We start from the raw sequence: 22,480 nt of genomic DNA, 5'->3' as shown, positions 1-22,480 counted from the left end.
TCAGCTTCCTGTATAATACAGTGTATTAGGATTATCAGCTTCCTGTATAACACAGTGTATACAGTGTATTAGGATTATCAGCTTCCTGTATAACACAGTGTATTAGGATTATCAGCTTCCTGTATAACACAGTGTATTAGGATTATCAGCTTCCTGTATAACACAGTGTATTAGGATTATCAGCTTCCTGTATAACACAGTGTATTAGGATTATCAGCTTCCTGTATAACACAGTGTATACAGTGTATTAGGATTATCAGCTTCCTGTATAACACAGTGTATTAGGATTATCAGCTTCCTGTATAACACAGTGTATTAGGATTATCAGCTTCCTGTATAACACAGTGTATACAGTGTATTAGGATTATCAGCTTCCTGTATAACACAGTGTATTAGGATTATCAGCTTCCTGTATAACACAGTGTATTAGGATTATCAGCTTCCTGTATAACACAGTGTATTAGGATTATCAGCTTCCTGTATAATACAGTGTATTAGGATTATCAGCTTCCTGTATAACACAGTGTATTAGGATTATCAGCTTCCTGTATAACACAGTGTATTAGGATTATCAGCTTCCTGTATAACACAGTGTATACAGTGTATTAGGATTATCAGCTTCCTGTATAACACAGTGTATTAGGATTATCAGCTTCCTGTATAACACAGTGTATACAGTGTATTAGGATTATCAGCTTCCTGTATAACACAGTGTATTAGGATTATCAGCTTCCTGTATAACACAGTGTATTAGGATTATCAGCTTCCTGTATAACACAGTGTATTAGGATTATCAGCTTCCTGTATAACACAGTGTATTAGGATTATCAGCTTCCTGTATAACACAGTGTATACAGTGTATTAGGATTATCAGCTTCCTGTATAATACAGTGTATTAGGATTATCAGCTTCCTGTATAACACAGTGTATTAGGATTATCAGCTTCCTTTATAAATTGTATAAAAAACAATGATATTACAGACACTGTCAACTTATTTTTCATTGATAATACATTTATTCTTTTCCATATTTCTTGTGAAAATCTATTGTGATACCATATTTCCAAGACTAATGTTGGAAATTTCACAAGGTTTTACAACTCTTGTTTTGCCATGTAAGTTACATGATTAAGATGAAGATGTGCCATCAGCTCTGGTTTATTGTAAAACTAATTATTTTATTATAAATTCATTGATGTATTTTTATATAAAACTCTAAAATGATAGATGCAGTGACACAATGTTTAAAATATGAACTATGATGAATAAATATAATCATTTGAATCATAGAGAGAAGACATTATGGTCTTTTGTTATGACATCTTGTTTTTCCTCAGAGGCAACTGATGTACATGTCATCAACTTCACACAGCCAACAATACATCTCACATTGATGAAGAAAGACTTACACTTGTAACTGTGATAGAAGTGTGCCTGGTGTAGTATATATGTATAAGTATAAAGCATTCACCTTTTATTTTGACTGCTGTCTGTTTAGGGTAAACTAATGAACAAGATGTTATGAATTTTGATTTGGAAAAAAAATTATGAAGTTGGCCATTTTGATTTTCTGAACAGTCCAAAAATGAAATATACTTGACCAAGGATGAAAGGAACCTATATAAGATCTACCCAGTTCTTCTGAAAAGAATGGCATTGATAAATTTTGTCAGAAGGGTTCCAACTATCTATCAAATTGTCAAAATGAAAGAGCACTAGAAATAAGTTCACATGGAATCTGAGACAGATCCATCCAGTATTTCTGGAGAAGTAATGATAACAAACTTTAGTTGTCAAAATCCAAGATAGCTTCACCTTATTAAGCCATTTTGTTTCCCACTCACTCTTAATACTGAAAGAGCACCAGCTCAGAGGGGCAAAGGTGAACCCAGATATGATATTTGAGGAAGAGGCATTAAACATTTCTTAAGATATGTAGACCAAGTAAATTTTCAATGTCAAAATCCAAATGGCTGTCTGTCACTTGTTTTATCAGCTATTGAGTTATGAAATTGAATATCCAAAACAAAGGACCAAGGGAAAGCTATATAATAAAGCTCGGAAATTATTAATAAAGTTAGATTGTTCTCAAAAAATGACTTACCAGGCAACTTTAACAATTTTTGACTTGAAAAAAATAAAGAATGGTAATTAATATTTTACTTGAACTCTTTGAAATTATTCAGTCACATGTTACAAAATTTTATGCATCTTTCTGATGATGCAGAATACTAATTTATCTTACAATAATACACTTGATTGGGGCTTTTCTAGACATGACTTAAATGTTTTTTTATCTTTTCAAATTGACAAATGAAATCTTACATGATATCATTAAGTAATAGAATGAGCAAAATTATCGTCTATATCCTTATCGTTGTCATGATATTAATTTAGACTCGGATGTCAGTAAAATTTATATCCGTACTGTACCCTCACGCCTTTAGTTTCATGAAGTTAGTGTATACTTTGCAGTTATCTCCCTTCACATAAGCAGACATGTCAAGCAGGCCAAACGACTAGATTTAATATTCTGATTCAGACATGTCGGACGATTCAGAAGATGATTATATGTCAGATGCAGTACTACTGCAATGGTTTGTACTCATACAACAACAGCTTTAAATCCAAATAACGATGTTACGGACAGGGGTTTGTCTAGATGTGGCCCTGTGATGTGATGTAATTTTCGCTGTTTTCATCCTTACTCGACTTTAGTCCCTACCTACTCGTGTCGTATGACACATTGGTCTATATAAAGGCACCCGTATCTTCACTGTAAGAAAATTTCAGTATGAAATTATACTATCATGACATTTACTATCTACTCTTACATCGATCCCTTCTTCAATATGTCTTTGTTCTTGGAGACAGACCAAATCCAGGTTCTTTTAGCCCCAGTATACAGTCTGTGGATTGGTTCGTGGCACCAAATCTGTTGAGTTATGAAAACCATCCGTCAGTCCCCGCTTGGGCTTGAACTTGTGTCCTCTTACTGGATACTCTGTGTAAAATAACTTTCTACTCTCCTTATACCAGTGATAACATATACTACTGGTATGTGTTTATGTGGCATTAATAAAGCCCACTCGCATAAGCTTACTGACTATGGGTAAGAAGTAATGTGTTGGCTTATTGCAGGATTAATGTGGTAAAGTTAATTAATTATTTTCATTTATTGACAGCAAAGATACACGACCTGGCTTGGTATCTTCCAGACAGGCTAAGAATTATCAGCGAGAAGAGAAGCAGAAGCAGGCAAAACTCAAGAACACAGTAAAACCAAAAAAGGTGATAGAAAATGAGAAGAGAGAGGAAGGGCTGAAGGCAGCCATTGGTAGTGAAAACAAAGGCTTTGCTCTTCTAGCCAAGATGGGCTACAAACCAGGAATGGCTCTGGGAAAACGAGGTACATTATGAATTGCATCTCCAGGAAAAGTCGTTAGGTTATGAATGTTAGCATTGTTTCAGTAAAAGGTCAGGAACAATGTATAATTGTACCTACAAAAAGACATTGTATAGTGTTCCATTGCATGTGCTATGCAACCCTGTACCTGATTTCTTTACATATTTCTTCCCCATGTTAAAATATATATGTAAACTTTTGTATTTTACAACAAATGCAAATCAAACTATCATCTTATCTAGCAAATTTCTTTTTTCATTAAAATGCAGTAGAATAATACTGTGATAATAAGCAAAATATATGATCAAAATGTTAATGTTCACTTTGGTTTGACTGCTGCAAATTTCCATATCAAATGCAAAACGTTAATTTTGAAAAAGATGCTAAAATCTTATTTGACAAATGTTCTAAAATTAAACTTTTTTCAGGATTTCTGCTTTGATAGAAAAATGTTTGGGAATAGTTTCCATACAAAGAATAGAAGGGGTTCCTCCACTTAAACTTTATAATTTTTGCCCAAATGGTAATTTATTCTAAATCTTGTTGATTTCTGCCTAAAACTTGCAGAGTTATATTCCAGATAAGTACCTAGGAATGGGCAAACTTTGAAATTGTTGTTGCTGAAAAACAGAATTTTGAAGTCAGCTATGCTGCAACAAAATGTAGTCCACAAAAAAATAATGTAGAATGTCAAATTTATTAAAGCCTCCACTATTGACAAAACAGTACAAGTATTGGTAACAAAGAATATAAAAAACAAAAGTATGATGTAATGTTGGAATTTATTAATTTTGTATTGAATAATGCCCAACTTTTAGTCAAATGTGAGTTTCATATGTCCTTAAACAAACAACAAAACAAACAGGAATAAGAGAACCATGGGCAGAACAAATGCATGTCCACCCTTTTGAACTATTTCGATGAAAGGAATCAAGTTGCTCCTCTTTCTGGCCTTACCTGATATAGTCCAAATCATATAATATAACCAGGATGTACTTATATTTGTTAAGACACTGCAGCTTCTCAATAATCACTGTAGTACATTTTATTGAAATAGCAAGTAATTTAAGACTAGATTTAATAAAGGGCCATAACTTTGTAGACACGGTAATCTGAGATTCTGACATAACACTCCATCTTCTCAAGATACATCAATATGAAAATTTTAAATATGAAAGTGTAGGTGTGTATATTCATTGTTCTTGTTTTATCCCAACATTTGTATCCATTGTGTGTAACATTCTTGTAGGAGAAGGCCGTTCAGAGCCAGTGCCAATAGAACTGAAAGATGGTCGTGGGGGTTTGGGCCGAGACACACAAGTCAAGAGGAAACAGGCTGAGGCAGTTGCCTTTCGTGCAATGATCAGTCATAAACGACAGAAGATGGAACTGCGACAGAAACAACATTTTATGAGTCATATGAGTAACAGGTTCTCAGAACAGCAGGCAGAGCGAGATTTATATAAAAGTCAGAAAGTGTGTGAACAACTTGATTCTCAGATGGTATGATTTTACATTAGATTATAACATCACTCAAGTATGTATCTTTTTATCAAAGTTTACAATAGTTAATAGATTACACACACATTTGTATGTATTTCAGGTAAGATTTTATAATAGTTCACCTTTAATGCAAGATTACACAAATATATATTTTAGTTGTTGGATAATTAGATATCTTTTTAGTTGGTGGCAACGAAATATCTGTCGAGCTGGATTATTGATATAGAAGAATTATTTCTACTTTTAAGTTTTTTCTAATCAAAGGTGATTACCTTTGTCCAGTGTTGTCATGTGTCTGTAAACAATTTAACATTTTGACTTCATCTCAAAAACTTCTGAACTGATTTCAATTTTCCAAAACCTTTCCTGGCCTAAGATAAACCAAAAAGATGGTCCCTTTCCCTCAGGGTCCTGATGGTAGGTGCACATCTTGATCCTGACTGACCCCAAGGGGCCAATGGGTAAGGCTAAAATGGGTCATCTTAAATTTCAAAATCGTCTTCTCAACACCCAGGTATGGTAGAATAAAATGCTCTTCATGGATGGAAGCGTCCTAAAGTGCTTTACCAGAATTGTGAATTTCATGACCCCAGGGTCTCGCATTTCCTCGCGGGGGGAAAGGGGTAAAGTTTATTATAGTTTATGTAGGAAAACTAGATTTTTGAGCAAAATTTAATTTCCATTGGTAATATTTCAAACTTGGTTAGAATAATGAGTGAAAGACGAAGACTTGATGGTATGCCCATTATAAACCTGACTGACCCCCAGGGGCTGATGGGCGGGGCCAAGAGGGGGTCAAATTGGCTTAAATTTCAAAAATCTTCTTCTCAACACCCAGATATGGTGGAATCAAATACTCTTCATGGATGGAAACATCTTAAGGTGCTTTACCAAAATTGTGAATTTCATGGCCTCAGGGTCTCATATTTCCTTGTGGGGAGGGGGTAAATATTACCAAAGTTTAATAGGAAAAGTAGATTTTTTTAACATACATATGTAATTTGTTTAATTTTCATTGGAAATATTTCAAACTTGGTAAGAATTATGATCAAAGGCTGATGGTTAGATGGTATGTACATCTTGATCCTGACTGACTCCCACAGGCTTATGGGTGGGGCTAAAAGGGGTCTAATTGACTAAAATTTCAAAAATCTTCTTCTCAAACCCAGGTATGGTAGAATCAAATGCTCATCATAGATGAAAGCATCTTAAGGTATTTTACGAAATTTTACATTTCTTCCTGAGGAGAAATATTACCTTTGAATGACAGTTTTGATGGTATGCATATTGACACTTGCTTGCTCTCATCAATGTCAGGATTTCTTTTTCTTAACACTTGAAAGCTACTGACCCTTTAACCTTTATATTCAATATTGCTTATCTCAGGTGACCGTTAAGGCTGCTTGGCCTCTTGTTAATGGATGGAATAGCCAGACAAGAAGGATGTGCCAATATCATAAATTTGATATTTTTTGTATGTCAAAGCAATGTCTGACTTAGATTGTGTTTTTCTTTTATTTTTAGGATATCAAAGAGCCTGAAGTTTATTATTATTGGCCTGCTTCTCACTTAAAGCATTTAAAAAAGAAGGCTCAGCAGCATGTTTGTGAGGAGGAGGATTATGATGATGATTTCAATGATGATCGAAATGATGGTATACCCAAAAAACCATTAAGATCATTGCATGATTATGAGGAAGAGGAAGATGAGGAAGAAGAAGAAGAAGAAGTTATAGACACAGTACCAGTAAGTCCAAAGTTTATTGGTTGTATTGCTTCTATCTCTCGAATAATCCTGTTTAGGTAGTACATGTAGATAGAGCACCCTGACCAAAGTACACATCTCCATCTCCAGTAAACTAAGTAAAACTGAGCATAGAGATATCAATGCCATGGAGAAGAAGCAAGCCCCAGGTAGCTCAACTATCAATTTCGAGGCAGAAACTAATTTGGTCTGGGATACTGGATAATTTAGATTTTTATTGAATTTAGATTTTCTTTATTTTTAAATTTAAAGATTTAGGTAATAAGTATTTAGATAAAGGAAAGCGACAAAACAGAATACCATGATCACAACTCAAAGTAAGCAATATTAGGATAGGAGTGAAAACTTTAACCAGAAAGGATTGATTTATGTTTCAGATTACAGAGAAGCTTCAAATCTTAACTAAATACCTGCGAACTAAGCATGTCTACTGTGTATGGTGCGGCACAAGGTACAATGGTAAGTTGGGAGAGTTGGACAATTAAAATATGGGGTAGAATTTTCTCATAAAAGTGATTCAATGATTCAAGTTCTTTTTAACTTAAAATTTTGTTATACTTCAGTTTTGAAGTTACTCTTACTGTTTCACTTTCATTTGATAGCAAAGAAATTTAGTTATGTACGAAAAGTTTATATAAGTCATGTCACAGATCAAAGATAAACAAATTAGATAAATATGGGATAAAAATTGTGTCTTAGGTCCACTTGTTTCTCATGGTTTTGACAATAGGTTTTACAAAAAAAAATAAACAAGTTAATGTGTCGGAGTGCTGTGGCAGTATTTGACGAGAGTAGGGAAAATGTATGTCAAATTTTCTTTGATTTAAATGAACATTTATTTTGATGAATACAACAAAAAAGATTTGATTCTCCTGCAGATGCTGAGGACTTGGAATCATCTTGTCCAGGGAGCACATCAGAGGCCCATGATGAATGATTGTGAAAAATGGGAATTTAAAGTAATTTCTTCAAGGAAATTTCACTTTGATTGCTGCACATGAAGAGGTCATCTTGGGACTTCCATCCAATATTTGAAGTTCCCTGCCTGATGGTCTTTGGCCTTCAGCTCAGAATTGGATGCCTTGTCCATGATGATTGTCTGGTGGTTTCCTTTAAACTTTGAAAGTCACACAGGTTGATGATCTTGTGATCTCTTTCATTGTCAGTCTCATGATGATCATCTGGCAGCTTCCAAGTGATGGTGAACCATGCATGCATGCATGATACTTTGTATCAACTTTTAATACCTGCTAGGTGGTGAACATTCACAATCTTTGACCTATGATATTCAGTAGCAGAGCTATTTTAACATTGACTCTCATTCATTGTAAGTGAGGTTTTTGGTCCTTTACTGTTTGTCTAATTGTTTTCCAATATGATTGATTGGTAAAGATGTGATTTTTTTTGTCTATAAGGTACAATAGTGCTGCAGTCCAAGAAGTACCCAGTAGATAAAAATGAAGAAGTATGACAATTTCTAAGTTTGGATTAAATTCATGACTATTACATTTATCAGCCAAAAAAGACTCTAAGTTTAGATCATCTGCTGAAAATTACGACACTTATTTTATATGTGATTATAAAATAGAACATTTTATATAATATATATATACAACAGGCATGTGGCAGTTATGTCACAAGTTTTTAAAGTTTTTCATGTGAAGAACATGCTTAAAAAAATAAAGACAGTGACTGGTGAATGTGTTGTTTTTGTTTTTAACTTTTCATGGCAGCATTATCAACTTTAACAGAAATTTCCTGAACCTTGAAGTAATGGTTATCACCACATTTATTACCAATATATACTGCTGACCAACATGACCTTGGAGTGCCTGTCTACACGATGATTGCTGTCTCCTTGAACCCTCCTTGATACCCCTTTTGTCCTCCTGTTCACACATGCCATGGATCATTTCTTACATATTTGGTAAAATATAGACAAGTGGTTTGCTAAAAAAACCTAATTCAAGTTTTAAAAGGCACTATGTGACGTGTTTGGGGTGTCCTGACCAGACCCTCTTGGGTCATAAAGGGAAGGCAATTTGCCAAGAATAGTTTATGAATCTGTTATTGTCTGTGACTAAGTGGTGAATAAAATCAAATCAAGAAGGTTAGGGTAATCTTTTCTATGTGAATATAGACCAGTAATAAAATTGACTTTTCACTCAAACAATTAGTTTGTAAAAGCTTCAACATCGAAGTTTTTATTTATGCCAAAATCAACAAATTTTGCCAATGTTCTTAGTTGATGCAATTTGAGGCGATTACCAAGACAATGAAAGTTGAATCAAGAATGCTTATTAAATGATAACGTGGGAAATATTCTGAATTTCAAATCCAGTGATTTGAGTTATTAAAATGTGATAGATTTGTGGGATTGGGCCCAAAAAATGGGTGAAAAATGTATTTTCAGAACAGCCCATCTAAAGTTCTCTCTGAAAAATAGCAACACATGAAAACATAACCACTTCAAGTTCATGATGACCACCTATCAGCATTTCCAAGATTAAACAGGTATAACTAGGAATCACGAAAAAATAAAATGAATTTGGACATGGTCCCTTTTGTTCTTTATGAGTAGTAATGACAAACAAATCCAATATGGCAGCAGGTATTAAAATGTCAGGAGTTTGTTATTTCTATCAGTTATAACATACTCACCAAGCAAAACACTAATAAAAATTTGGAAAGGTAATTTTTTTAGAAATAGGAATAATCCATTCAAAGGTCAGAATCAAGATGATTGCCTGTCAGTCGTATTTTTTTCTGATCTCTCGAAAAATTAAATATAAACAACTATGGACCAAGGGAAATTCCAATATTTGAAACAATCTAATAGATCCATCCTGTTCTTCCTGAAATAAACTTCAACAGTCAAAATTCTATGTGGATCAAAGTTCAAAATTCGTTTTAATTTTCTGATCAGTCCCAAAATTGAACCCAACATATCAAACAGATCACAAAAATTGCAAGATAACATGGATTAATGTTGGGAAGACTGTGGACTATGCACGGGTGATTTCAACAACCTGCCATCTTCGTTTTATTCAGCGATGAAAATTCAATATCTTGCCTAGTAATCAATGTTTTAACACTATGCCGTGGGTGCATTTTGAGAGTGTAATGTGTATGTATTGGAGTCCGATTGTTATGACTTTGACCAAGAAAAAATTAGAAGTAGTTTGTGTCTTATATTTCCTATACTACATATTTATTTACCTTGACTTGACCTTGGAACTAGGTAAGCATAACTTTGTTGATTACATCCCCAGCGATGAAGTTAGGGGAGGTACAGTTACTGGAATTAAATTCTCCATCCATCCGTCTGTAGACAGGACCTTGTTCACACAATTCTCCTTAATTTTCATTGTTGCCTTAATTAGGTTGTGCACCTGCAATTCTTGTTTTGGATCAACCTATTTTTACTGAATTTGTGCTCCCTTAACTCTCATTGTAGACATAATCTTGTCCAGGTAATTATGTTTACCCAAAATTTGAGAAACTTTACGGATACCATCCACACACTGTGAAGTTGTGCACCTGCGATAAGTTTTGGAAACAGAGAAGTTTATATGAGTTATGCCCCTTTTATTTTTTCTGTAGGTCAAATCTCATTGCTATATGGTATCCAAATCCATTTGTCTGTTAAAGTGTCACCAAGAACACAAACATGACAGCACAGCATAGTATGTGAAATAATTTTCATGAGAAATGCAAACACTCCCAGGTAGGGATTGAACCAACAATCCTTACTTGAATTCGGATAATCTGAAGATCTACCAACTGAGCTTTGGTTGCCCTACACTAATTGAGCTGCTGAAATATAAATCTGAATGGATAAAGAAAATAACATGTTTATTTTTATTTTCAAACTTACAAATAAATAACATTATCAGAAACAATATATCACATCATTATCAGAGCCAAAGTCACTTTAAATAATTCTATAATTTGTGAATGTTCGTGGAGAACACTATTACATCATCAAACACCATTACAGCTGGTAGGATATTGTCTTTAACATAGTATTGAATATCATTCAAAATGTAATTAGTCCGTAAATTCAATCCCTGTATATACTCCTTTAATAACATACTTTAGTTATAAGATGTCAAATGGGAACATATCACTGCTGATCAAAAAAACACATAAACATGCATAGGCAAGATCTTTCCACTTACTATGTCTGCACATGGAACATATGTACAGATAATCTATTGAAGACAACTTTTCACGTCCATACCAGGAATCAAACCCTGGACAGCTAGATGAAACACGAGTGTGTTACCACTGCGCTATCTGACAACCTGATCTCTTTATTTAAAGGTGTTAAACAATTATCCTTTGAATACTCTTTTATACGCATTAGAGACCCATTTATACTAATAACCATATACACCAACATCATCATCCACACAGGCGACAAATCAAAATTATCCATACATTGGACATTCCTACACTTCACAAACATCTATAATTGTAACAAAACAGTCTGTTACACAACAGAGTCGTCTCCGTTTTGGTGAGAGCCATCCATACACAGATACATCGAAACACATAATTGCATCATTTTCCAAATTATTCATCATCCATTGTAACTAGGTCTTTCACGGACAGTCCTATTTTTTTCATTTCCTTACTGCCATATGAGTATCTGAAATGTTAACAGTATTTTATTATTAATTTTGTTCATAAGACAAGAATCTTAAATACTACAAGCTCATCTAAGAACATTAATGCTCCTTGAATTTGACATAAACACATGACAACACATCTAGCACTGGAATAGGATATTATGTAAAATACTGATGCCACAGGAAACATGATAAAGTCCAGAGTTTCCAGGCTTCCAGTGCAGTTTACAATGATCTTATCTAACCAATCCAGTGGTCTGTAACTGTATGTCATAGCTATCATAAATAAGGTGAAGCACGTTTGCTCTGTTCTCTATTTGTTATTACACTTGGATAACTCACAAAGTATTTAAAATCATTTGTTGACATTACGTATGTATGCAGATGTTATTTTCAAATAAAATGTATTTTAGAAAGTAAAGACAGATAAATTGAGCTTGTTGTTGATCATATAAAATGTAAATCTTATTCACTTAACAACAACTGCAAAACAAGCTATCAGTTTATATTTAATTACTCTTGTTAGCCCGGATGGATGTGCATGGTGTATCTTACTGTGGGAGGAAACCGGCGTACCCGGGAAAACCCACATGGTCATAACTTTTCACGTCCATACCAGGAATCAAAGCCTGGACAGCTATATGAAACACGAGTGTGTTACCATTGTGCCATCCGAAAAGCTGATCTCTTTCTTTTCATCACTTTATTAGTGAATACCCAAGCATGATTGACAAGGGATTACTGTTGATTGTTCATACATTTAAAATTTTTCTACTATATCAAAGTACATGTAGTTCTATATATAATTTACACATGAAGGATGGACATATATACTTACAGGTATCCTGAAAGAGTGATACCAGCTACTCCAAAGAATACTCGTCTTGATAAATAATGATTACCTGAAAAATATAAAGTGAAAGTAAACATCTAACATATAGCTAATCTCAATTTCCAAAAGTTTACACAGTAATACATTTCTATATGCACATGATATTGACCTAAATGTACTCGATAGAGACCCAAGAACTCATCACTGTCACCTGGATTCTAATACATGTACTTTGTTATTATAGCTGACACACAAATCATTATGCAATGAAACAAGATTACCATATAGTGATTAGTACAACAGTCTGACTGTGATACAAATGTATTGTATGTATACCCATGCATCCATCATTTGGGCTATGTCTCTCTAGCCTTCAGATAGTTAAAGTTAAAATTGTTCTCACTTTCATTATACACACACATATCAAGTTCACTTGAGCCTCTTAAAATACAATACATACATGTGAAAAAAAATCAAACATTAATAATGGGCTGATCTTCAGTACATAAATAGCATGCCATATTTGGTCATAACACCGTATGTAAATAAAGTTTGACAATCTGATATCAAAATATATTTGTACAAGACAAGGAAAGTTCCTAACTGGTTATAGCTCTTCAATCAATAAGTCACTTCATCCAGATAAAAGTGATACTGTATTCCCATTAACTTAGCATCCAAACAAAGGGACATGACTCTACAAGTAAGCAATGTGGAAAATGAGAATACTTGTACTAAACATGTTACCCTCTGAAAATAAAGAATTATTATCATTATTACTATTATTAATGAGTATGTATCACTATGCCATAATGAAAAACTGGCAGTTTTAGGTGAGAAAGAGAATATATAGACAGGAATCAAGTCTGAGGAATATTTTAACTAATAAACAATAACTTTTTGTTTGATGGGATTTTTTTTAAATCTGTGTTTATCTTGTAGCCATGCTGTCCCATGGACGAGTTCCAAAACTGAACATAAAATTTATGCATACACAAGTAATTGATGATAAGCATGCCTTTTATACATAAAATATTTGCAAAACATTATTCTATTCTGTGTTTATTTCTCAAAAATGAAAATAACTTTTGATCTTTCAAAAGAAAATATGGCTCTTCCAATCTGTCTATATCTATGATTTATGAAGACTTGCCTGCAATTCTAGAGATAATATGAGGGTGAAGATTAATCACAGACAGATACAAAGTACAAAGATACAAGTGTATGTACCAGTATGCAAAACATAAAAGGATTTTATCAATACATTATACTCTGAGAAAATATATCAAATTACTTTGAACCTATACACTGTTGTAATGAAATTTACTATCTCTAAAGCAATAATGGTAAGTATTACTTGTTAAGATGTAGCAGATCGCTCCAGGAAAAGTGGCATATATTACACTTTTCAGAAAAGACTTGCTGATATAAGGTTGAAAATTCTCGATGGCTTTTTGGACTGGCATTTTCTGAAAGGAAAAATTATCATTCTACAGAGAAAAAACCAAGTACGGATACAGACATTTCTACAGCAACTCTGGCTAATTATCGGTATCACTAATTACCACATTCAGTTGCGTTTATAAACAATGTGGATAACAGCATAGACTAAAACGTAACTGTGATTACAGTAAGAAATATAAATCTTATTACACCTGGGAACGTGAAAACAGGTGAAACTACATGGTCATTAATTACAAGCGGAAACTGTAAAGAACACTAGCTATTTTCTCAATTTCACCAAGAATTACCCAAGTGTTCTAATGATATTACCTTTAAAGTGAAATTTCCAGGCTCATGTACCGCTGGGGCTACTCGATTTACCCACCACAGGTCGACGCGAGCATATATAACTAATTACAACGGAACTACAGCCGTACCTATGAATAGATAAAACAGTTTTGAGCTCTTATCAGTTAAGTTGCAATACACCTAGACTTCTTTCCCTTATTGAGCTCATGATTTGTCCAAAATTTTCCAAAAAATTTGAAGTAAAAATATGAATAGTACAAACGCGCCTGTAGTCTGAGTCCGACCAATGTTTGTACTATGTCTATCATAGTGTAAAACATACAACTGACTAAGTGTATGAAGTATATTCTAATACCCATTTTATGAATTGGGAGAACGTACAATACAATAAAATACAATAAGCTTTATTTTGTGTCGTATATGATAAACAAAGTCAACATTAGCTCAGAGGAGCTATTATTACGAGAAAACAAATCAATATAAAAGAAAAAACAAAAACAAAATATGAAACATACGTGTATGGACATAAAACATGCACAGAGTAGTAACTCGAGATGTTAATTACGGGATTTCCATTGATTAAAATGTACATAAAGACACAGCATATTTAAGTTATGAAAGCACTAATGGTTATAAATTAAAATGGCCCAGAGGTCTGGTAAGTTGGGCCAGTATAGTCCCCACAAACCAGGTCCCTAGTCCATAAAAAATATATAGAAACAAACAGTAAGAAATAAACATTGGCAACATAGACCAAATGACAAACACACACAGAAAGCAGATCAAGGTTTCATTTTGGCACATATAGAACAGGAACATATCGGGCCATCCCAGGTGTGGATCAGCCTCCTGAATTATGGGTAGTATTCACACTTTCGTAATTCATTCAGAAGACTGTTCCACACCCGTGCTGAAACGTATAAAGAACGTATAAAGAAAAGCTATATATAAGTACAAATGACGATTAAATTCACTTTGAATTCGAACATAATCTAAAACATCTGCTGTTATCAATAAATAAATCAGGCATATAAATAGTAAAAAATAACTATATATAATAAATGAAATAAATAAAGTCATCTCAAATATGTTTTGTTTGAAAGATACTAAAAATGGTCGACTAATGGAAACTAATGCTGCTGTCTTATCTGTCACCGAGTCCTGGCTTGATGGTTCCATTACCGACTCTGAAATACACATAGACGGATACGCTGTTCTACGTAAAGACAGAAACCGTTCAGACGGTGGCGTATGCACCTACATCAGAGAGGATTTATCCTTCACCCCATTGGACGTGACAAATGAGAATGACGAGTTCCTTTTTATAAACATTCTCCTACCAAAAGCTAAACCTATCACTGTAGGTACATGTTACAGACTACCTAACCAAAATAACTTTTGTGATAACTTTGAAGACACTTTACACAATCTAAACTTGGAAGGAGAAATTATTATTCTGGGTGATTTTAACATCTGTTTAAAAAATAAAAACAACCCATTATATTCTACGTATTGTAGTCTTTTAGAATTTTTGAACTTTGAACAAATTGTCTCAAACCCAACTAGGGTCACTGATACTTCATCATCACTTATAGATCATATTATGTGTAACTCCAAAGAAAGATAAGTCAGTCTGGTATTTTACATATAGGTTTTAGTGACCATTTTCCTGTCTTTTGCACTCGCAAAATTACAAAAAGTGTTTCTAACAAACATAACAATATCACTATCCGGTCAACTAAGAACTATTGCAGAGACTCATTTATTAGTAAATTGGCCGAGGCTAATTGGGAAAAATGTTTTCTTGCCCCTGACATAAACCAAGCCTGGGAATTTTTTAAAAACCTTTTTATGGAGGCTTTAGACCATGTCGCTCCTAAAAAGGAAGTTCGACTAAAACAGCGAACTGAACCATGGATTACGGCCGATATTTTATACATCAATTCTGAAAGGGACAAAAAACTAAATTTATTTCAAAAGTCTAATAATCCAGAATTTTACAGTCAATTTTGTCAGTTAAGAAATCGTATACAAAAACTCATAAAAAAAGCCAAAAACAACTATTTCGAAAGCAAAATTGAAGATAACAAAGGAAATTCAAAAAATCTTTGGAAACAATTTAAGGGCTTGGGCTATGAAAGAGGCAGGAAATCAAATCCTAAAACAGTTTTACATATTGATGGTGAAAACTGCCATGATGTTGTTACCATAGCCAACCATTTCAACAAATTTTTCACAACTATTGCTTCAAAACTTGTAGATAAATTACCTTTATGTAAAGGAATTTATCATTATTCTACCAAATTATTTCATGATTTTTACTCTAAAAGGAATCCAAAAGGCGCAAAATTTCATCTTCGCCATGTTTCAGAAGATTTTGTTTATAAAGAGCTATGTAACCTAAATGTATGTAAAAGTACAGGCCTCGACCAAATTCCTGCCAGATTTCTGAGGGACGCTGCACCGATGATCAAAATTCCAGTCACATTTTTAATTAACCTTTCAATATCTGAAGGCGTAGTTCCGGACGATCTAAAAACTGCGAAAGTCATTCCTTTATTCAAAAAGAAAGATAGACTGCAGGCGGAAAATTACCGTCCTGTCAGCATTTTAAGCATCGTGTCTAAAATTTTGGAAAAAAACCGTTTTCAGCCAATTAGAAACTTTTCTTGCTAAAAATAATTTATTGTATGAACTCCAATCTGGCTTTAGGAAGTCATACTCTACTGATTCTTGTTTAATTTATTTGATTGATCAAATCAAATCTCAAACAGCCAAAGGTCTTTATACAGGCATGGTCCTACTTGATTTACAAAAAGCGTTCGACACGGTGAACCATTCGATCCTATGTGAGAAATTGAAAATCATTGGTGTCGAGTCCTGCAACTGGTTTAAATCATACTTAGAAAATCGATCCCAATTAGTGAGTTTAAATGGAGTGACCTCCGCAATGGACAACATCCATTGTGGGGTCCCCCAGGGTAGCTTACTGGGCCCTCTTTTATTTCTGATTTATGTAAATGACATGCGGATAAATATAGACATTTCCTGTAAACTACTTCTGTATGCTGATGACAGTGCAATTATTTTTTCACATCACTGTCCTAAAACAATCTCTTCAAAATTATCCTTAGTTTTGGAATCATGTCATGATTGGCTTGTTGACGACAAACTATCATTACATTTAGGTAAAACAGAAAGTATTTTATTTGGACCAAAGAGGAAATTAGGACAAGTACCCGAGGATGATTTCAAAATTTCATGTAACGGTCAAAACATTGTTTCGCAATCTTCAGTAAAATACCTCGGTGTTACGATAGATAAATTTCTATCTGGAGAGGAAATTGTCTCCAACATTATCCACAAAATCAACCAAAGACTTAAATTTTTGTACAGAAATAGTAAATGTCTATCTCTAAAATCTCGAAAAACTTTATGTTCTGCTCTGATTCAGTGCCACTTTGATTATGCGTGCACCTTCTGGTATGAAGGAATTACTAAGAAACTCAAAGGTATACTCCAGACTACCCAAAACAAAATGGTCCGCTTTATTCTTAACCTTGATAACAGAACAAGGATCACTGTCACTGAATTAGAAAAACTAGGCATGCTAAATGTAGAACGAAGGGTCCGTCAACTTCGCCTCAACCATACTTTTAACATCTATAATGGTAAATGTCCACAATATTTATATGAACTTTTCTCTCTAAACAAAAACTGTTGTGGTACTAGATCTGGAACAATGAACTTCTCAATAAAAAACGTTAAAAGCATAGAAAGTTCTTCCTTTTCTACTTCGGCCGCAAGAGATTGGAATTCCCTTCCAGAAAATATTAAAAATTCTAAAAATAAATATCATTTTAAAAACAAAGTAAAACATTTTCTGATGCTACAATCAAAAGGCGAATTTGACAACCCCTTCGTCTACTATTGAGCTCAACCTCCACTTCTTTGCGTCTGGTTGAACGGGTAGTGATGTTATATTATTGTTCATATTATGTTATATTATTGATCATGTTATATTATTATGTAATACCTCTTCAAATCCCATCCTTTTTCATAAATGCCCTGAAATGTGCCAAAACATTTTATTCACTTTCAGTATTTGTTTTCATATCTTCTATGTAAATGTAATTTTCTTTCAATTGTAGTGCTCTGTCTCATTTATAGTTTATGAAAATTGAATAAAGAAAATTAATTTAATCTCGTTTCCATGGCTTTACATCCCAACCGGAAGGATTACACCTTAAATGGACCCCATTGGAAATAAGCCTATTTTATAGGCTTTATGGGTAATCCAAGGCCAAAGGCATTTTCATCTGGTTTTATCAAATTTCTCTCTTTTTTATTGATATTTCTAAATTTTCAACTATTTTACTTAGAATATTTGCAAGCAAAGTGTAATTTGATTTCTGCGATACTAGTTTAAACTGTGATATTTTAAGGTATGTGAAATTCTTCTGTGATATCTTATATTTTATAATTAATAATTTTAAGAAATCCACAATAATTTATTACTGATTTTAATTGTTATGGAATTGCTTATGTAATATTTGTAATGTGTAATTTTATTATGCCTTTGACTGAATAAACAATAATAATAATAATATGAACAGGATAACAAAACCACAATTGTAGGCTAATAAAATACACTTTGGTCACCTGACTTCCACTGTATAAAAGAAGCGGTTTCCACATGAAAAAAAAAACAAACAAAGCCATGTTGTTGTACATTGATTCTGTAAACTCGCACGAACACTAGGAAGCAGTACCAAGGTTCGTTGAAGAAATAGAAAAATGAAAAGTTTCTTGGGCATTTTGGAGGTATGCAAGTTCCTTTGTTTTTTCTTTTTTAATCAAGACGGCGAAGATCTCAAATCTTACCAGTATTATTCCATAAGGTTATCGTCTTATTCCATAAAAACAACTTCCAAATGATATTACATAATGTGCGTTCAACAAGTTGAAAGTCTTTGTCCCTTAGCTGTATTATTGTATCAGGCAGGTCGATAGTGATGCTATCGTATCTGCCAGATCAATAACGGTATCATTTTTTTCATCTGCCAGATCAATAGTTATGTTTTATAGTATATTCTGCCGATGATTACAAAGGAGCGACGCCCAACTTCAAAGCGATTTTGCGTACATTCCGTCTCATATAATTATCCCCGGTAACGAAACAGCAGATACATTAGTTAGGGAATCTTTAGATCACGACGTTACAGACATAGACGTCAAACTTACGAAAAGGAAGTCTATTCACTGATCATTAAAGCTATAGAAGAAAGATAGGATAAGGTTAGGAAAGATCCAAGTAAGTCGAACAATCCGAGGCATACCATAGGAAAAGGCAATTTAAAAGTAGAAAATATTTGGTTTCAATAAAACAGATGTCAAAACTGTTACAAGGCTGAAATTACGACTGATCCCCCCTTCGCTGGTGTATACTGACACCTCAGGAAGTCTGCGGTGTCATCCTCTGTGCCCCATCTCTCGCATACACATCGGTTAAATAGTTTACACGTACAGCGAAAGCAATTGTGTCACCCTGGGGTCCCGAGTGGCCAGAAATGTACACATGAATTAGTTTATAACGAAAATCCACGTCATATATTAACAAAAACATTACACGGGTAAAGGTAACAGAATGGAGACTTGGACTCATACCTAGAGCGCTGTAATGGACACAGTAGGACTCCATTTCTGATTATCAAAATTTGACAATTATTTGCACGACCACAAAGGTAATTTGTACAACACTATCACTGCGGCTCCAGATGGGGTACCATGCCCTTAACATGGGACAATAGCTGTAGATATACAGCAGGCTTTTTTTTACAACCGTACAAGCTCGTCAGGTGCACTTATTTACCATCTTAGGTGAAGATCCGTATTATCACATGAAACGCATACAACAAACACATATCAACATCCAAAGAAACACAACAAGACCCCCATATAAGGCTTAAGTGGTACTTACACATTTAAGGAGCGATAAGCATAAGGACAGCCCCCTCCTACCCCTCCCCAAAATTAGTAGGACCCCTACTCTACTTCTACACTCCGCCCCAATACCTACTGGTCTATCTTTCCATCCTCTCTAAGTAGTTTTCCTTTCCTATCACCCCTACCTTTTAACCAATATCTCAATATATTATTAATATCATTTAACCATTTTAATTCCATAGCACGATTCGTATTTTAAATTAACCATCAAGTTATAAATCATGCTTGACAGATTCTTTTGCTTAATAAAAACTTGTGACATGTTAAGACACTCAAATAGGGAAATGGTTTATGAATGCAACTGTGTTCGACATTTTCTCTTTGAAAATGTAACAATTTTGGTTTTGTTGGTGTTTACCTCCGGCTTCCGGGTGATACAATAAAGTTCAAACTTATCGAGAGCAGAAGAAGCCTTTCAGCTGATTCAGACATAATGATAGTGTCGTCTGGATGTAATAATGTAAACAGTTTTTTGTATCGATATTTTCACCCAACGTTTTTATTGTTTTTAGACAATCAACACTGTGTCCTGCAAGAAAATCCTAAAGGTCATTAAGATAAATACCAAATAAAAATTTTGAACATTTCGAATTTCATTTCCATCTTTAACACAAGCTTTAGTAATGCATATGAATAAAAAGTTACTTTGAACATTTTTCTTGTTATATAACTTTTCTGAACTTTTCTCCATCGCCCAAGTCTCCAAAACCTGATCAAATTCTTTTCTGAAATCTGTAAATGAACTTCTTTTTTTTCATCTCCTGGATCACCTTTTACATTTATGTACAGGTTGAATAACATCTTCCTAGAATCTCGTACGTAACCTGTATTAGATATAACATAAATAAGAAGTGGATTTAATTATTTCACTTTACATAATTTCTCCATTTGAAACGTAATCAAATTTTCGATATCCAAGTACAATTTCACTGTGATAGATTTCAATAGAGTTGTCCCCCTTCTTCAGCTCTTAAAGAATTGTTTAATCTATCAATATTTTTTTAATGTAATTTCTATCCCTTACTATTGCCGTCTATTTCATTGTTGATATAAACCAGTGTTAATACCTTTGGCTCTAGCTTTGAGACATCATTAATTCTGTTTCTATTTTCTCTTTTATTGGTTTCAAGTTCTATATTTTTAAGATAATTTTTCTTCTCTGATTTTTGTCGGGCATTATAATTACGTTGAGCTTTATGAAAATCTTGTCGCTTAATATGACATTCTTTTTTAACCAAGGTTTGCTAGTTCGGTTGATTTGACGAAAAGATAAAAAAAAATACGTGTCGACGAATCTTTGAATTTATTATACTGTTATTTCGTCGCATGTGACTTAATTACTTGGTTCACCCGAAATCAGGCCCAGTATTTTTTCTTTAAAGGTATCATTATCTTCAACATATAGTTGACAAATTCCCCGTAAGAGAACACTGCTGAAGAAAAGTGTTATTATGCTTAACGGAACAATTATGATTGAATAAAGGACATTTAATGTCTCCGTCAGTAGAACCTACCCTGGCCAGGGGCCCATTCACATATTCCCGTAAAATAATTTTGATCTACACTATAGAGTTGAAGCGATCGGTCTATGGTGGTGCGCTCTTTTGTTGTGTCGCGGGGTCTTGAAATAAGATCTTTTTATGGTAAACCACTTTTCAACTGTATTAAGTTCAATCATGCGTATCGCCGAATTCCAGTGCATCATTATAACATTGTTTGTTTTGACCTATTTCTCTAGTTTTCTTTGAAATGAAAGCGTTTATGCTTTGTTAACCAGGAAAGTTATAATAAGGAAATATCAACAGAACGAACTATTTGCTTCGCTAACGTTTTCGAGCCTTTTGGTACAAATATATATATATATAATGTATTTGTAAAACAATACTGCCCTGTGTCTTGATATTAGCTGATGTCATTTTAAACATGAACAAGTAAAATATTTATTTATTTATTTGTTACATCTATCGCTCCGTGAACAGCCTGTGTCCTTTTAAGCGGGATATCTTTGTAGCAGTTGGTGGCTAGCTCACTGAACAACATATTGGATGCCCGTCGCATGCCATGCACAGCCAATAGGGTAAAGTGTCCTACCAAAAGACACAACAATAACATCACCAACCGGCCCGATTCGCGGCTTCCTGAAAAAACCGCCAAAGGTCCACGGGAGGGAGCATCGAACCACCTTCCTTACTTGAGGTTCCGTAGACTTCACTTCCGTCATTATCTTGTAATGTTTTTTTGTTTTTAGATTTAATTAAGAGCTTATGGCAGTTAAGAATACATCTCTACACGTATACCTGGTTAAATTATGGTAATTAATTTCAATCAAATATACACGGACATACCTCATTAAGGAAGAGATTAAGACGTCTGTATTCAAGTCAATATTGATATCTTTGATATATTGATATCTGATATCTTTCTGTTATTGAAAAGGAAAGTCGTTTTTGAAAGTATGGTTACATTGCAAACTAGAACCAGAATAAAACTACGTTAAATATAAAATGTTAATGGACACTTCAACTTTTCGAAGCCAGTAGTATGTCCCTGAAAATGAGACAGATAGATTAATCGCTCGGGGCAA

The 22,480-nt window shown here is 33.9% G+C and overlaps 2 protein-coding genes across 2 annotated transcripts; one reads left to right on the top strand and one right to left on the bottom strand.

The window, feature by feature from the left end:
* Positions 1-2,499: 2,499 nt before the first annotated feature.
* On the top strand, positions 2,500-8,372 carry LOC132560891 (G patch domain-containing protein 11-like). Its single transcript, XM_060225593.1, has 6 exons — positions 2,500-2,596; positions 3,185-3,408; positions 4,655-4,908; positions 6,433-6,654; positions 7,050-7,131; positions 7,551-8,372. The coding sequence occupies exons 1-6, from the start codon at positions 2,544-2,546 to the stop codon at positions 7,607-7,609; spliced, it is 894 nt and encodes a 297-aa protein (XP_060081576.1). The 5' UTR covers positions 2,500-2,543; the 3' UTR covers positions 7,610-8,372.
* A 2,144-nt stretch (positions 8,373-10,516) lies between these two features.
* On the bottom strand, positions 10,517-14,146 carry LOC132560901 (uncharacterized). The gene is made up of 4 exons (XM_060225605.1): positions 13,912-14,146; positions 13,496-13,607; positions 12,145-12,208; positions 10,517-11,326 (listed from the first exon to the last, which is right to left on the bottom strand). Exons 2-4 carry the CDS (start codon positions 13,602-13,604, stop codon positions 11,251-11,253), a joined length of 249 nt encoding a protein of 82 aa, XP_060081588.1. The 5' UTR covers positions 13,605-13,607; positions 13,912-14,146; the 3' UTR covers positions 10,517-11,250.
* Between the last annotated feature and the right edge of the window lie 8,334 nt (positions 14,147-22,480).

This window comes from Ylistrum balloti, unplaced genomic scaffold (genome assembly GCF_031769215.1).
Source record: "Ylistrum balloti isolate Yb309-2 unplaced genomic scaffold, AGI_CSIRO_Ybal_v1 Utg371130, whole genome shotgun sequence".
Classification (NCBI taxonomy): Eukaryota; Metazoa; Mollusca; class Bivalvia; order Pectinida; family Pectinidae; genus Ylistrum; species Ylistrum balloti.
Note: the sequence above shows the minus strand (reverse complement) of the source record. Positions and strands in the feature narration are given on the sequence as shown.

Excerpts from the sequence above, each read along its gene's own strand:
- LOC132560901 (XM_060225605.1), bottom strand. The coding sequence starts at position 13,604 with ATGCCAGTCCAAAAAGCCATCGAGAATTTTCAACCTTATATCAGCAAG. Across the intron at positions 12,209-13,495 it reads GATCTGCTACATCTTAACAA|GTAATCATTATTTATCAAGA; the intron begins GTAATACTTACC and ends TATATTTTTCAG. Across the intron at positions 11,327-12,144 it reads ATCACTCTTTCAGGATACCT|ATACTCATATGGCAGTAAGG; the intron begins GTAAGTATATAT and ends TTAACATTTCAG.
- LOC132560891 (XM_060225593.1), top strand. The coding sequence starts at position 2,544 with ATGTCGGACGATTCAGAAGATGATTATATGTCAGATGCAGTACTACTG. Across the intron at positions 2,597-3,184 it reads GATGCAGTACTACTGCAATG|CAAAGATACACGACCTGGCT; the intron begins GTTTGTACTCAT and ends ATTTATTGACAG. Across the intron at positions 6,655-7,049 it reads AAGTTATAGACACAGTACCA|ATTACAGAGAAGCTTCAAAT; the intron begins GTAAGTCCAAAG and ends TTTATGTTTCAG.